This window comes from Tyto alba, unplaced genomic scaffold (assembly GCF_018691265.1).
Source record: "Tyto alba isolate M040663 unplaced genomic scaffold, T.alba_DEE_v4.0 Super-Scaffold_42, whole genome shotgun sequence".
Classification (NCBI taxonomy): domain Eukaryota; kingdom Metazoa; phylum Chordata; class Aves; order Strigiformes; family Tytonidae; genus Tyto; species Tyto alba.
The window spans coordinates 31,621,673-31,638,064 of NW_024881318.1; the positions used below are offsets into that span (position 1 = coordinate 31,621,673).

The following is a 16,392-nucleotide window of genomic DNA, read 5'->3' on the forward strand; positions in this document are numbered from 1 at the left end:
CAGCATTTGGTAGCACTATTTACAGAGAGCTCATGTCTACAAAGTGAAGATTTTTCTGATAAATATATCTGCAGTTTTGCCTAATCAAAGCTATTAGTTAAGCATACCAATTTAGTAGAGGCATATGCCATTGTAGACATCTTAGGCATTCCAGTTTAGTAAAATGCAAGAAGTCATCTTTCCACCCACTTTCTCTGTGATGTTTTTTAAATATATAAAAGAGTTGGTATACTATCTCTACCTCTTATCATTTAAAAATCAATTATCACCCTTAAAATGTTCAAAACAGGCATAGTTCTGTTCTATTATCTTATTGCTTAGAAGCTCTGTGGGACTAACTGCAAAAGTATAGGCAATATAAATCAGTATTTAAATTATATATTACATGTTTATTATGGGTGCAAATTTTTTTAAATTTACATTTAATGAAAAATCAGAAGTATTTACAATTTTTGTAAGATAAACTTGTATGCTCTAATTTACAGTCTGATGTAGTAACAATTCATAAAAATTCAGATCCTTTAGAGTTGTGTTTACAAATTAATTTTCTTAGAAGGCAGCTACAATGGATATTGCTGTATACATAAGCAAGAACCAGCTTGCTACATATGTGGGTTTGTTTTGTTTTGTTTTTTTGTTTATCAGATAGCTACATGTACTTTTTACATTGTTTTTGAATTTCTTTACAAAAAGTGTATATAAACTTGTATGGCTTCAAATTGTAACCTGCACTCAATTCAATGTATGTAAAACCACCTGAATGAAGGCTAGTTTAAAAGTGCTGAAACATAACTACTTCATTTAACTTAGAAATGAAAGTAATACTTGATTAAAAATAGCAATACAGTTTTGGGTTTTCACTGATAAAATATTGTCACATTAAACACAGTTTGATTGCAAAGCAGATTACGACTAAGATTTCAGTAAAAAGACTGTACCATTTGATGAGTTGGAAATTTACCATTCAATAAGATTAGCAAATTAAAAGCCAAATATATTCTTCCAATCAAATCTACAGTACAGTATGTGCTTCGTGCTAACAATGGAACTCTTGTCTGCAAAAGTGTGCGGTATACATTAAAAGTTATGCAGCCTCTACAAAGCTTAATTTCTTGTAAAGTTTCAGCAGTCCAATTCATTACTGGTTTTGCATGAATTAGTTCAAGCATGTTTTATTGTTTTAATACAGAATTTGAAATCGATACTGGTGTTCAAAATGGTCACATGAAATTCCCACATGCAGTTTATTGAATTATTTTGCCCCAATACTTTTGATTTTGGCATTGAAAGAACACTTGATAATATAAAAACATAGAAGATTTTCTAAATTAGTGACTTTAAAAAATATTACTAACGTGTCACTTCCCTGTGCTTAGGCTGTGGCAAGCAGATTAGATGACAATACAAATATTGAAATCGGTAGCTATAGAAAAACATTAAACTAATAGACGTGGCAGCACTTGTCATCCTGCTGCCATAAAATACCCTTCTATAATGCTACTCCTTCCAAAGTACTATATTTACATTCACATCACGCAACCCCAAAAGCACTCAAAAGTCCAAAGACTTGCAGTCAAAGTGAAAGGAAATGCTGTTCACTTTTACAAGTTTGCTTTTACCATCTTCGGTGATTTTTCAGGAATCTCATCTTTGGTGACATTAAAGTTACCATTAAATCTCCACATTTCAAAGTCCTGCACGATGCATCTCCCTTTACTACAACCGCATTTATTGCAATTACCCCATGAGGAAGTAATCCAGTATTTTAAACTTCTTTTATAATAATCCCCAGTTTTTGCAAATCTGCCTTCTAAATAAATCCCAGTCAAAGGAATTTTTATAAAGTTGTGTGTATTATACAAACACTGTGCTTTCTTGATTAAGAGCCAAACTTTGAAAAAGGAAGTGAGGCACATGAATAACAAATTGGATAGGCACAGGCTTTTTTAAAGGCACAAATGTTATGCAATTCATATAAAAATAAATTAAATCTACAGCATTAATGGAAACAATTCAAACGCCCATAAAATTTACTAACTGCAGAAATAAATTTCTGCTGTCTTTTGCAATTTTGTAACACATTGCACTTCGGAAAAAACCCCTATATAAACCAACTTACATGTTAATAATATATGATACACGGCCATCAAGTTACATTGCTTTTATACATCACTAACTCAACTGGTTTTGTGTCATGAGTGGACAGACAAACTACATGAGACTTTGCCTCTGCTTTTTTAAAAAGTGTCAATTAGAAGAATATGAAAAATGAATATTACTTATGGAAAGCGCAAATATTTCTTACTTGCTCTCGTACTTTTTTAGGTTTAGTGTTTACAGCATAAAATACAATTTCATACTTTCATTACAACTATGGACTACTATCTGACTTCATCTATATAAATTTACTAAAATTTCAACAAATTTTCCCAAATATTGCAGTTGATCATTTACAGACAGTGTTGAAGTCAACTTCAGTGCTATTATAAAGTAATAAGTTTGCAAAATGACTTTTAAAAGTGCATTTTCTGTTCTGTAGTTCAGCCTCAAAGTAGGTCAACGTTTGAGCTTCTTGCACTCCTTTGTTCCAATGACTTTCACAGGTACATCAGCAGTCTGCCATATACCGTCCTGAAAAATAAAGGTAGGGTTTTTGCAGTCAATAAATAAACCAGATTTTTTCACTATTTTCCCGGGAGCAGTCTGAGTAAATACGGAAAACCGAAAAACCTGTGAAACAGTTTTCAGTCATGTTTTAATGAAAAGCAACTATTTATGCATCATTTATTTAACAGTTTCATATTTTATAATTTAACACTATAGAATATATAATATTAATTTGAATATATAAGCATGTCAATGTCTTACCAGTGGCAAACCTCTTCTTAAGGAGGGAAAGCCGATAGCCAATGCCAACGAGCTCCACATCTACTCCTGAAAGGGTGCTTCCTTCACTAATGAACTGCACTGCAAGTGTTGCTGGTTTACTGGGTCCCTCTGAAAGTTCAAATTTTGCCCTAAGGGATCCAGAACCTATAAAAATAACAAAACCAAAAAGCTGGTTGATTTGCAAGCACAAGACAATCTCCCAAAAATTTTAGAAGTAAGAAGTGAAACTAAGATGGTGACCTTTGAGATCTATTGCCAGTGACAGTCCTACATAAATTTTCAAAAGAGATGAGAATACAAGTCTGTTTTTTCCAATACTCTGTTTAAGACAATGACTAGTGAATGATTTAAAGAAAAACAATACACCTTTCTGCAAGATTATACAGAATGCGTGTACCAGACAGCCTGGTAATCACTTATTACCTGAAATATCTGATTGATCCCTATAATAATTTACACTTGCTGGTCTGTAAGTACTTAATACCATCTATCTCTCACGTAGTACTTTTCATTAGCAGATTTGAAAGTACATCAGAATATTTAAATGTTGTCACAATATGTCTGGATCAATGTACATAAACAAATCAATTGAAAGAAATACAGCTATACAGTAACGTACCAAGAGGAAAGAAATTCTTTTTTTTTCTAATAAAGACAAGGTCTGATTAAGTAATTTTCCCCACAAATTTGAGTTGATTTTTCAGAGACCATAGTAAAGTGTCATCACTTTGATGCTACTATAAAGCAGTAATAGTTCAAAATTACTTTAAGCACATTTCTGTAGTCAATGCTGGGAAAAATGAGATTTAAAGAATTAATCACGGAGTAGTGAAAGTCAAGTATTTTTACTTCTTTAAAACAACTTGCTATTCCTAGTCATAAGGACTGCTAAATGACAAGGAAAGTTAGTAACTGAAATGTTACTGAGGTAAAAGCAGGAGTTGAAATTGTTTTATGCAATGGCTTGTTTATAGTTTGGGTAAATTGGAACTTCTTACTATAAGTTTGGAAACTCATATATTCAGGTGCTTTGAATATTTGTTCTGTGTTTTATCTCTGTCTGCAATTGACAGCTTACATAATGTGTTGTACCATAAAAAAACCCCAAAACATTTTACCAGCCTGCACACTGGAATAAATAAGACTTCAAGACATTTGTCCTAATATTAACACTGTTTGTGCAACTTCTCCCTTTGTTTCTGTAAGACCAGCATAATATTACTTCCTCTTAAACACTGAATTGTGAATACTATGTGTTTATACTCAAAGAAAAGGGGAAGAGAGATGGTGGGAAGAGAAGCGAATATAGCAGAAGCAGTGGGATATGGGCAAGTCTACTGAACACACACAAGATGCAATCCGAATCACTGGCAGCCCGTTTTATGCTGCTCAGCAAGTGTACAGTAGCTCTTCATATGGTTGCATTTGTGTTTTAGTATGATTTTTTTTTTTTAAAAGAAGCTCCATAGTTTGGAAAAGGGAAAAAAAGAGGGCTATCCCTATGTAATCATAATGGAAGACAGGTGGCAAAGAACTGTGTCAGTGAAGGAAAAAGTACACCGGATGATAGCAACAATCTCTGTCAGATAAAATTCCCTCTGATCGTTTGAATGATGACTACAACTTTGCAGCCTTTGCTGGAATAGAAGAGGTCTTCCCTTTTCAGGCTTGTGGTTTCTAGTCATATTTACAAGCAAATCTGTGCTTTCATAATGCCCTTCACTGAATTGTTAACAGGGCTAAAGGCCTTTTCTTTACACCATGAGTTCATTTCTCCACAGAGGCTCTGAGGATGAGATGCCTCCCCTTGGCTCCTGTTTTTCTGCTTCAGAAAAACATTGCACCTGCAGAGGCTGCAAGGGCTGTGACATCAACTGGACCTCAGAGCAAGGCAAGTGGGCAGAGGACAACCATTGGTGCCTTACAAAATGCTATATAAATTATCACTCTAAGCAGGTGTGCATAGATTCATTTTTTTCCTGGAGCTGTATATGGTCAAAACAAAGACCCTCAAAATGTTGGTCAAGAATCATCTACTATTGTTGAGTTTATATCAGCACAGGACTTCTGGATCTTTGGTTTTTTTTTGTGTTTTTTTTTTTTTTTTTTTTTTTTTTTGTTTTGTTGTTGTTGTCTTTTAAATTCTCTTCCCTCCAGTTCTTCCACTTACCTATTTCAATTGTCAGTGTGAGGGAAGACACATTATGTTAAATGCATTTTCCTTTGAACAGCTGCTCATTTCCAAATAGCATTGGTGTAATAATTTCCTACCCAGTCTAAAGTCTACTTTAGAGCTACTAGATGTTTTCAGGGGGCTTCACTCTTTTTGCTTTCATAGTTTATTAATAAATATATATTTTGACATCTCATTGTTAATGGAATCTCTCAGGCAGAAATTAATTGAGAAAAAGGTGAACTGGTAAACACGATACAGCATGAGAAGACACGTAAGTAGGCATGAAGGTGTAGAGGTTAAAATAACTGCCTTTTTGCTATTATAATTTTTCTGTACAAGAAAACAAACCAAAAGAGTTCAACTTGCCTCCATTCTCAGACTTGTCCGAAATGCTAGATATTTTCCAATGTGCTTTCATCTGGTCTGCATTCCTGTAAGAGAACAGTAGGTTAGTTATAAGCACCAGTTTTAGCATATTATTTCCCTATATTTACACTGCTATGTTACAGACATCTCTAAATGGAAGTTTATTAAAATACTTGGATCACTTTAAGGTAAGTTTCTGGAAAACTATGCAATGCAAACACGGAAAGAGAAGGGTGTGTCTGTCTGCATTGCCCCAGAGCAGCAGAACTCAGAAGTACACCACCCCTTCATGCAATTAACACTGTCCTATGCCCTGGCAATGGCTCCACAACCCAAACCCCTCTGTAGTCTCAAAGGGCAAGGAGGAGCCAAATGCCCTGGAAGCAGTTAGAAAGATATGTGTTTATGCTTTGTGACAATGGTGTGTGTGGGAGAAACGCTGATTACTGTCTCCTTTGTGAGACTCCTGGCAGCATGAATTTTATTCCATTTCTATTCTAGTAAAACCAGTTGGCATAAATAACCCAGGGTTGAAGCTAACTTCTGATGCTGTAAAGGGGCTGAAAAGGGCACCAAGCATCAGAGTCTCTAAGTTAACAGGGCATTTTAACTCTGGAGCAGTTTGCAGCAGTTTCATGAAAGGAAAGTCAGCAACTTAAAGGTGTGAGCAGCATGAAGTGCTGATAGGTCTGAAACTGCTTTTGGCATGGTATAGCAGGAGTGAAATGCTCACACAAGTAGCACTGATGGTAATGGTTACTTGCAGGAGGTCAAGGTATAAAACATTTATTTTTAAAAAAAAAATTCCCTCCCCCCCCCCCAGTCCATAACACAAGTACTAGAGCTGCCTGGGACATGACTGTATTTTTATTATTTGTCAGCTTTCCTGGATCAAAATTTGGGCTTTGTGTAGTTGCCTAGGTGAAAGGGAGAATCTGGGCTCAAGTCCCTTAATCTGATGAATCTGTAATGAAACTGTCACTATGATTTGAGTCTTCCTAGCTAACACTACGTGTTCTGGGTGGGCGTTCCCGCTCTCGCTCAGGCTGCGTTACAGAAGGATTTGTGGAAGAAGCCTGGGCAAGGAGACTGGCTTCACCAGACATTCTAGTCATGTTGTTCAGGTAGGATAGTGAACCTCTCCTTGCTCAGAATCAGTTTAAGGTGATTTGGTTAAAAGTATTGCTCCCTTGAAATACCAAGTCAAGAAAGATTCAGTCTTGCCAGGATTTTTTTCACTTAAAATGATACTGTATTACTACTTTGTCCAATTAACACATTTAAATGTATTGCCTCCAGAAACATCAGAACCTATCTCATAAATGCATCAGGTTTATTTTTCTTCTGAACCTTGCTTTCTAAGGTAAACTGATCTATAAGTAGCAAGGTTAACAAAGCCTGACTTTCTTCAACTTGGTATTCTTTTCCCTCCTCATGTTAAAAAACACTCTTGGAAATAAATAGTCCAGGAATTATGTTACAGCTGGGCAAGTACCTACACGCTGCCAAACCATATGCACAGTGGTTGAATTCTGCTCACCTTTTGCTTCAGGGATGTGCTGCTCTGCCCAGCCCACTACTCTCTGCTTGTTTTCAGAAACTTGTAGAATCATAACTACCTGGGATCTGTGACTCACTTTCAAGTGCTACTGTAAATGCAGGCTTAGAAGGTGGTGGCAGGTAGCTGCTAGTCAGATAATAATCTGCATGACACTCAATTTGAGAGACAATGCTACATGGCTTATGAAGAGCTCGCTCCTCAGTTGCTGAGGTTTATTTTAAAACCATTTCAACTAGAAGCTAATATTTAAGCTCAAACAATCAAGAAATCTTTTTAAGAACTGAATTTCTTCTACTCTCTTTATATACTCCATATATATGGATACATTAATACACACACACACAAAATACTTTTTAACCATTAAAGAGATTTTGGTTTCAAATCACTGTATTAAAAATGTCTACCCTGACTATTGGCCAAAAGAAAGCAAACATTGGGAATTTCATAAAAGCTTGTATTATTACACAGTTGGAATAGGTGCATATTGTCTCATTTTAGTTTACGTGAATTGAATGTATGTTATCTGTTTTGGACCAGAAAATGTCCTAAATGTCTGATATTATGCATTTTATCAAGACCAAAACCATTACTTCTTTCTTCCAGTGAAAATTTTTTGGCTATGACACTAATGAATATATTGAAATGAATCTGAAATAATAAAAAGAAAAGTATTCATATTACCATTTTGCAGGTGGAAGTGATTGCATGTTTGTTACTCCTCCATCTACTGGTACCACAACCTGGACATTAGACAGCATAGTAGGCACATTCATAGACTCTGGATTGTATTTATAATCCACTCTCACATCAGTAGTGCTAGCATTACATTTCCAGTAAGTTGCAAGATTCAAGGGAGTGGACTGGATGCCATTTGAAGATACCTGCAAAAGTATAAACCATTGAAAGCAGCTTAATTAAAATATTCCCATTTTGGGCAGAATTAGGGAATGATGGTAACTAATATAACACTAAATCCTGACAAAATATCAAGAGAAAATTGATCTCTTGAGTCCTTAATTGCAGAATTCTGAAGATTCTTGCAGCCTAAAGTAATTCATATTCTTTTAAATTAAAATAATTAAATAAAAGGTTTACGTTCCCTCTGGCCCATCAGACTCCTTCCTGTTCTGGCTTTTATAAGTCAAAACAGTTTTATGTTAATTTTGTGTTTTGCCTCACACAAGAAGCATGCTTGCAGCAAAGGGCAATACCTGTCATCGTGGGAGGGGCAGTTAGCAAAACGATTCTTACCCATTCAAAGCCTCATTTTCCTGCTGCAGGAGGGTTGAATGCTGCTTCTGTAGCTGAGCTTGTGCTACTGCCCTGCTGCATCTCTGCTACCTTCCTAGTCTACTTGAGGAACCTCTGTGTCCTGGTGCACCTTCTCACCTTTCCTGGGCAGCCCAGAACCTCTTCTATCTGCCAGGGCTTCCGCATGACAATGCTTCATTTTTTCCTGACAGTAAAGATCTTAAATAGACATCATTCTTCCACAGTACTTATTACTGAAATCCACAGAAGTGTTTTGTCCCTTCCATCCTTCTCTGGAATTCTGTATGCCTTACATGCTTTCTGTAGAGTCAGCATGCCAAGATTTTAAACTCTATTGGGAGGATGTGGAAACTACATTGGTATTAATAGCTGGACTGACAAGTTATTTTGTTTTTTTGATGTAGACAGTTGTCTCAGATGTTCAACCATTTAAATGCAGGCCTAGCAAATGCCTGTTCTCTCTCTGAGGTGAGTCTGTCTGTCTTGCATTTTCATGAAGATTTTTTATCGACAGCCAGAACATCTTCTCACAGATTCACAGAATAGTTGAGGTTGGAAGGGGCCTCTGGAGGTCATCTGGTCCAAGCCCCCCTGGTCAAGCAGGGCCACCCCAAGCCAGCTGACCATGACCATGTCCAGATGGCTTTTGAAGATCTCCAAGGATGGAGACACCTCAACTTCTCTGGGCAACCTTTGCCAGTGCTCGGTCACCCTCACACTAAAAAAATGTTTCCTGATGTTCAGAGGGAACCTCCTGTGTTTCAGTTTGTGCCCATTGCTTCTGGTCCTGTCACTGGGCACTGCTGGAAACAGCCTGGCTCTGTCCTCTTTATACCCTCTCTTCAGGTATTTATATACATTGGTAAGACCCCTCCCTGAGCCTTCAATTTTCCAGGCTGAACAGTCCCCGCTCTCTCAGCCTTTGCTCATAGGAGAGGTGCTCCAGACCCTTCATGATATTTGTGGCCCTTTTCTGGACTCTATTCAGTATGTGCATGTCTCACAATGAACAACCCAGTACTCCAAGTGTGGCCTCACCAGTGCTGTGTATAGGGGAAGGATCACTTCCCCTGAGCTACTAGCAATACTTTGCTAATGTAGCCTAAGAGACCATTTGCTGCCTTTGCAGCAAGGGCACATTGCTGGCTCACGTTCAACATGGTGTCCCCCCAGGTTCTTTTCTGTCAGGCTGATTTCCAGCTGGGTGGCCCTCAGCATATATTGGTCCATGATGTTGTTTCTCCTCAGGTGTACTTCTTGTTGAACTCCATTAAGTTCCTGCCAACCCATTTCTCCAGCCAGTTGAGGTCCATCTGGAGGGCAGAATGACCCTCTGGTATATCCAGAGGGTCCTCCCAGTTCAGTGTCATCAGCAAACTTGCTGAGGGTACACTCTGCCCCACCATCCAGATCATTAATGAAGCTGTTAAACAGGACTGTAAACTCAGTACTGACCCCTGGGGTATACTGCTAGTTACTGTCCTCCAACTAGACTTCATGTCACTGACCATCACCCCCTTGGCCTGGCCCTGTGTTTGCTCATCTATCCTGTACTTCACCAGCTTCTCTGTGAGGATGCTATGGGAGACAGTGCTGAAAGCTTTCCTGAAATCTAAGTAGACAATATTTACTGCTTTCCCCTCATCTACCAGGGCAGTCATTTCATCATAGAATATGGTCAAGCATGACTTTCCCTTGGTAAATCCATGCTGACTATTCATGATGGCCTTCCTGTCCTTCATGTACCTGCAAATGGTTTCCAGGATGAGATGTTCCATTGTAATGTGAGAGGTCAGAATGTCACGTCCTCTTATACTAGAATTTGTCAGCTACAGCATCCAAAACTTATGAAATTACAAAATCAAAGACAGTACAAACTCAAACAAACCCCCACCAAACATCCTATATACAAGGAAAATTTGACTTTGATAACAAATACCTAAAGAAGCAGTGTTTGAAGCTTGAACACCTGAATTTGAGTGATGCGTGAGCAAGCTGAAACAGGTCATGAATCCAAGGGAACGAGATGAAGCACAGCAGGAATGCACTAAGCCTGGGCATAGCCGCTGCATTGTGAACAGTGGCATACCCAGAACTGGTTTGGATGAGGAATGACAATACATCTGCAAGCTAGCAGTCAAAGAACAATTCTAATTTCTGTATAGATACCACATCTGGAAGAGTTCCTTAAAAACTTCTGAAGGGAAAAAAGTGTTTACCTGATACTTTAAAACATCCACATTGTAATATGATGCAGATGGATTCTGCTCTGATAATTTCTTGAGGTAGACAGTTATAGCTTGCATGTTCATCCAAAAATCCTTAGTACTGGAGTCACTTTGTGACTGATCACTACAAAGATAAAGAAAGGCAGGAGTCAGGAAGCAACACTGCATTTTATTATTTTGGATGTCTAAAAATTAGGACTAGATCTCTCCCCTTCTTCACTATTTCAAGCAAGAATTTGTTCTAATGCTTTATAACATAGAACTGTACCTTCCTAAATACTAAGATAAATTAACTGCTTGTTGTATCTGGTATAAATTCTCCTTCCAGGTTGTGGAGCAGTGAGTTTTCTCCACTGGTAATCTGTATCACAAGATGGAGCTAATGCTGAATTTGCACTTTACATTTAAAACCCCACAATTTTAATACAATTAGGTGCTGTGAGGATGTGTTGGATGTGGGGATAAAAGTGGTGTTTGAAAAGGAACATTATCCAATTTGGAATAAATCTTAAAATCATAATTAGCTTGGGTTATGACATAGCTTCACTAATGCACCAAATAAAGATCTGTGCTGTATGTGTTGCCATACTTTCATGTATTTGTAGAGAGTGTAAGCTTTCAAAATTTTTTCAATTAAAAGTGATTTTCAAATTATTATAAAAATTGTTTCTCAGATACTCTTAGTTGCATTCAATCTTAGTAAGAATTTATTATGTCATTTCCATATGTAAGTAAGAGCACACATGACTGCAGAAGTCTGTTTGGGAGCTCCTGGAGCACGGTGTTCTGCAGATCAAGAACATCTCAGCTCTGGTTGCATCAGGTTTATTCTGAGTAAGGATAAAGCTTTTAAGAAAACTGATTCAAACACAAAATTCAAATCACTTAAGAATCAAAGACTTCCTTTGAATATGTGTGGATACACTGAGGAACTGCATCCACCCTGAAGGAGGGGCGTGCCTGCAGAATGAAAGCCGACAATGAGCACCTGGAACACAGTAAATATGACCACGATGGGTTGAATGTGCTAGAACAGTGATTTGCATACCAGTAGTCTGTTCAATTTACTTAAAATTTGGTTCTCAATACACTGTTGCGATTAATGAAATTTCCATTTTCCGTAAAATATGTAGATAAAAACTTATCACTACAGAGGCCTTTGACAATTTAAATAAATGAAACCAGTAGTAAAATCTTTCTGCTGCTCCACAACCAAGTGCAATTCAAATCAGAAATTCTGCTATTGCCACAGATATCACTGTCATTAAAAGCTTTAATCTCTATAAATACCAAGCAAATGATGCCCTTTGTAGTATATGATGAAAAGTCATATTATTACTATATGGGTTTAACTTCATAAATATCCATTACATACATCCTTTCTAATCAGAGGTGAAGTGTTACAGCACTCAGACAAGAATACTGGACGTTTTCACTTTTTTTGCAAAATATGCCTTTTTAGTATAATTCAGTATAATCTGTCAGATACAGCTCTGCTAACATTTCAGTTATAAACCGTCATATCAAAAACTGATTAACTTTAATTTTGTATGAATCATTCATTACATTAAGTATGAATTATCAAAATGCAATTAAAAATAAAAGAATAAATGCATATAGTTTGATTCTTTATTCCAGTAATTTAAAAAACGTAGCATCCAAAAGCATTTAACTTATTTTCAAACGATTTCTCCAATGAATGAAATGGAAACTGCTCAGCTGAAACAGATGTCTGCTAAATAATTACAGCTTTTATAATTCTTTTTTTAAAGATCTCCAAGTGCTATGATTTCAACAATTATCCCACTCCATCAGCAGCCCTTTTTGTTAAGAATTGTCCCAAGCATGCTGCTACACACATGAGATAGTTATGTAACACGTATGATCCACTGAAGAAATGATACAACTTAAAAATACACTAGTAAGTGACAAATGAGATTTGGTGTAGTTCCTACTAGTTTTCCATTTAAGGCTATTGTTTCATCATTTAATCTTACCAGTGTTACTACTGTACAAAGAAATAATTTATAAAATGCAGTTAAAAACACAGCTACATTTACAAACTATTTTTTATGGCTCCTGTTATACTCTGCACAAGTTTCAAATCCAGCAATCACAGAGATTTTTACTGGTGTCAGCAGAGAGAACTGAGCTGCACAAGATTAATTCAGGAAATTAAGTTATGTATAAGGAAATCAACAAGACTGTAGAGTATTCTGATTTACATATACAACAACTCACATTTTACAAATCATGTAGTTTATTATTATATTAAAAAAATAATACAAAACCTGTATACAAGTTGTGCGTTTGGAAGAATCTGCTCTAGTTTGCTTGTGTTTTTCACCCTGAAGCACAGCACAGCTGGAGATGGGTTGCTGGTGAATACTTTAATAATCCCACTTGGGAACGATACTGTCATATCACCGGTAATCTTCACAATACATCTAGAGAATGAAAACATCAGTTTCATTGCAACTCATTAACTGCCCAGTTTTAATACTAGTTTTAAAGCAATCACTGTACTTTCAGAATCTGATGAACTGAATTAAAAACAGAAAATCAATTTCAAATGAGGGTAATGTGACAGTGTACTGTCACTTTAAACTTGGGAGTCAGATGAAATAAGTACAGAAAAAAAGTTTAGCTGGTTAAGCATACAGTAGGCTTGGTGGGTATTTTCCAGGCTTTGAAAACACAGCACAACTATGCTTAGGCAAGGCCTAATTAGCATAGCAAGGGATGTGACAGAGGGAATGAGGTGCTTTTAACTGCCCAGATTTACATGTAGCACCTATCTGACTATGATAAAAGCCCTTCTAATTTTCAGTGTTCTCACTGAACACTTTTTTGTAAACCAGGGATGTATGAACTCCTAGCAAGATGCAGGCCAATACAGAGCAATAAGCCACTGTTATTACTTAAACCAGGGGAGAAAACCCCAAACTTTGAATCCCCCTTCTAATGTACATACATTTTCCCCCAAAATATTAAAAGTTACCCAGCATGTTTTCTTATTGTATCTTATTACATTTAAAAAAAAAAATATCACTATTTAACTAACTTTGTGGGATCTGCTCCTTTAAAGTAGGCGTTAACAGATTCAGTAAGGGCTACTGCAACAGGCAAGGTGTCCTGGTTTCCAAGGCTGACAGGGCTGGGACCACGTGAAACACCTAGAATACATACAGTGTATAGGTTTAATTTTCAAAAAGTTTAGCAATAGATTTCAGAACGGTTGACTACATCCGTAGTTTTGACAAGAATTTTTACCGTCACGGTCACAGTAGTGTCTGAAGTATTACTTGAAAAGTGTGTAGAAAAATATAAGCAAAGTACAGTACAATCGTACCATCAAAACACTGCTTAGCAGCCTAAGAAAACAGGACTATCAGTATTACATGATGTAAATGGACAGATGCAAGGAAATACATGAGACAGAGAAACACTGCATTAAAATGGCTACTGATGAAAGTGAAGTCAACAGATCCAAAGGAAACTAGACACTGACTACACTACTTAAAAAAAAAAAAAATCCCTACTGTATGCTTATTGTATGGAAAAAAGTATGATTTATCATGGTCACAGAAATGAAAAGAATTCACTTACAGTATGCATGAACTTCAGTACAAATATATTCATGTTACCCCGCATCAGTGAACTGCTGAACATTCTTTAACTATTTCAGTCAACAAAGATTACAATTCCCAAACAGATATTGCTGGAGAATCCTTCACATATGCCTGTGCCAACACAACACAGTTCCAGTGCATAGCTATAAAAATCAGCTCAGACCTCATGAAAAGGCTTTTTGAAATGTGTGTGTACAATTGACAAAATCGGTTGTCATAGGATTTTAATTCTCACCCATTTTCTACATGTGTACTGAATATAAAAGACAATACTGGAAGTTCTGCCTTTTTTTTTAGTGCAGCAGTGTAGCAGAGAGCATCCTACTAATTTTTTGCACCACTGCTGGAATTACTTGTATCACATAGTATTATCTATCACAGAGCAGGCACAATCTTTCTTGTTTCATGAGCAAAATGAGAAATTTTTCTTTCATTCCATAAAGTAGAAACAAAATGCTTCTGTATAATATTGCTCATGGCAAACCAGTCATATTTAAAACAGTGACTGTGCCTCCCGAGCTCTTTCAGAAGCAAAAGGGAAGTTGGGACCTTGTTCTTCACAGGACTCTTAAGTTCATAGATAAGTGAAAGAAGTAGTAACAACCAGAGGGTAAAAGACAGGAGTTGGTCAAATTCTGCTACCTCATACCTCACTCTCTATTATGATTTCTTGCCTAAAGTAGTAAAATATTCAGAATACTTCTCAGCACCATAAAAAAAAAGTCTTAGTGCATCAATTAGGCCTGCTTAGATCAAAAGTGAACACTTGTGGCTAGAGCATCAAACCCAAAATTTCTTTGATGAACTAAATATTATGATGCTGGCTACAAAACACAGATTTATTTTTTCAATATGAACAATAGGTTGGTTTTATTTATTCTTGTGGACAATACATAGGACATGTTTCTAAAGTTTTCTTTCTCTCCATGAAAATTATCAATAAAAGCTGTGATTTTCAATAGTCTCAGGAATACAGAATTCATGTTCTCAAGAAGCAAATGTGCAATAAAATAATGAGTTAACAGCAACCAGAAATTGTTTGGTGATATGCTGAACTCCAGAAGTATTCTCCATTAAAGCCAAAATATGCACTCAATGGATGTGGCACTAAGGTTGGTTGTGTGTTTTACTGTCTTTTTCCCCCAATTTAGTAAGGAACAACAAACAGTTGCAGAGCAGATATTGTATTAATTACACCAGATTGTTTACAGATGTATAAATTATTTTAAGTCCTTTACTTACAATGTCCTTATGTATATTTTTATATATTGATATATTTTGATATTTGAAAATAATTAAGAATAATGCAAATATATCAATTATATTCCTATCAGTAAAAGACAAATACCAAGTTCTTGAGTGAAGAGTGAAATTTATTAGGAATAATAACATGATTTTTACTTTTTTGGAGGAACACCAAAGCAAATATAAATATATATATATATGTATATGCATTTCTCTGAGCTGTATTTGAGAGACTACAAATGAGGTAGTTTCTCTCTTATTTCCTTTGCCCCCATGGTTCATCACCCTTTGATTCATAAAAACCTATGTGTTCTCCTAAAATACAATAAATTAAAACAAATGTAACTGCTTAACCTAATTCTGTAAGTCACCATTTTGTTGTCTTGCTGCTGGAAATACAATGCAGTGCAGCAATATGCAGCTTCAGGGCCTTCCACACCTGCTGTGAGATCTCAGAGGGATGGGATTTGAGCTGGCTTTGATGCCCTGCCACCTGCGTCAGCCCCGAACACCATTAACAGCCCCTGAGCTGTGCTGACACAAGAGCTAGTGACACAACCATGCAAACAGTTGCATTGACAAGGAGGTTGCCAAACTGCAGAACAAAAGATTGCATCATTGGTCATAAAAAGGGCAAGTAAATAAACGTGATCAAATGGGTTTAGTTCGGTTTAGGAACAAAGATACAGACAATTCTAATATTAGCTAAATGTCTGTCATGAAAATAAAATTTATTTAGAGAAAGATTACCTTTATTATGTGTATTTTCAAAGATTTCTACCTTTTTACCTACTTGTCCTATGAGAATAAGGATTTTCAAAGTAAAAATGCATTCACATTTCTTGAAAGAAAGTAGCAGTGACAAACTGAAGAAGCAAGACCAAGTTTCAGCTTGTTTGGCGGGGGTGGGGTGGGACAGGGATAGACAGAAGATTACGTTATATAAGAGAAGTTATATCAAGTTTTGGTGATTTCAGTAACATATAACTTGTTATGTAGTTGAGCTGTCAAGCTACTTGTATC

At 36.4% G+C, this 16,392-nt stretch overlaps 1 protein-coding gene across 4 annotated transcripts in view; it reads right to left on the reverse strand.

The window, feature by feature from the left end:
• Nucleotides 1-1,156: 1,156 nt before the first annotated feature.
• FCHO2 (FCH and mu domain containing endocytic adaptor 2) overlaps nucleotides 1,157-16,392 on the reverse strand; it is a 96,439-nt gene continuing 81,203 nt past the window's right edge. For all 4 annotated transcript variants that reach the window (XM_033008685.2, XM_033008683.2, XM_033008684.2 and 1 more), the window contains 7 exons: nucleotides 13,557-13,668; nucleotides 12,784-12,939; nucleotides 10,484-10,616; nucleotides 7,674-7,873; nucleotides 5,432-5,496; nucleotides 2,869-3,033; nucleotides 1,157-2,631 (listed from right to left, as the gene is read on the reverse strand). In XM_033008685.2, the coding sequence (XP_032864576.2) occupies nucleotides 2,609-2,631; nucleotides 2,869-3,033; nucleotides 5,432-5,496; nucleotides 7,674-7,873; nucleotides 10,484-10,616; nucleotides 12,784-12,939; nucleotides 13,557-13,668 (854 nt within the window). In that variant the 3' untranslated portion in view covers nucleotides 1,157-2,608. The remainder of the gene's footprint in view (nucleotides 2,632-2,868; nucleotides 3,034-5,431; nucleotides 5,497-7,673; nucleotides 7,874-10,483; nucleotides 10,617-12,783; nucleotides 12,940-13,556; nucleotides 13,669-16,392) is intronic.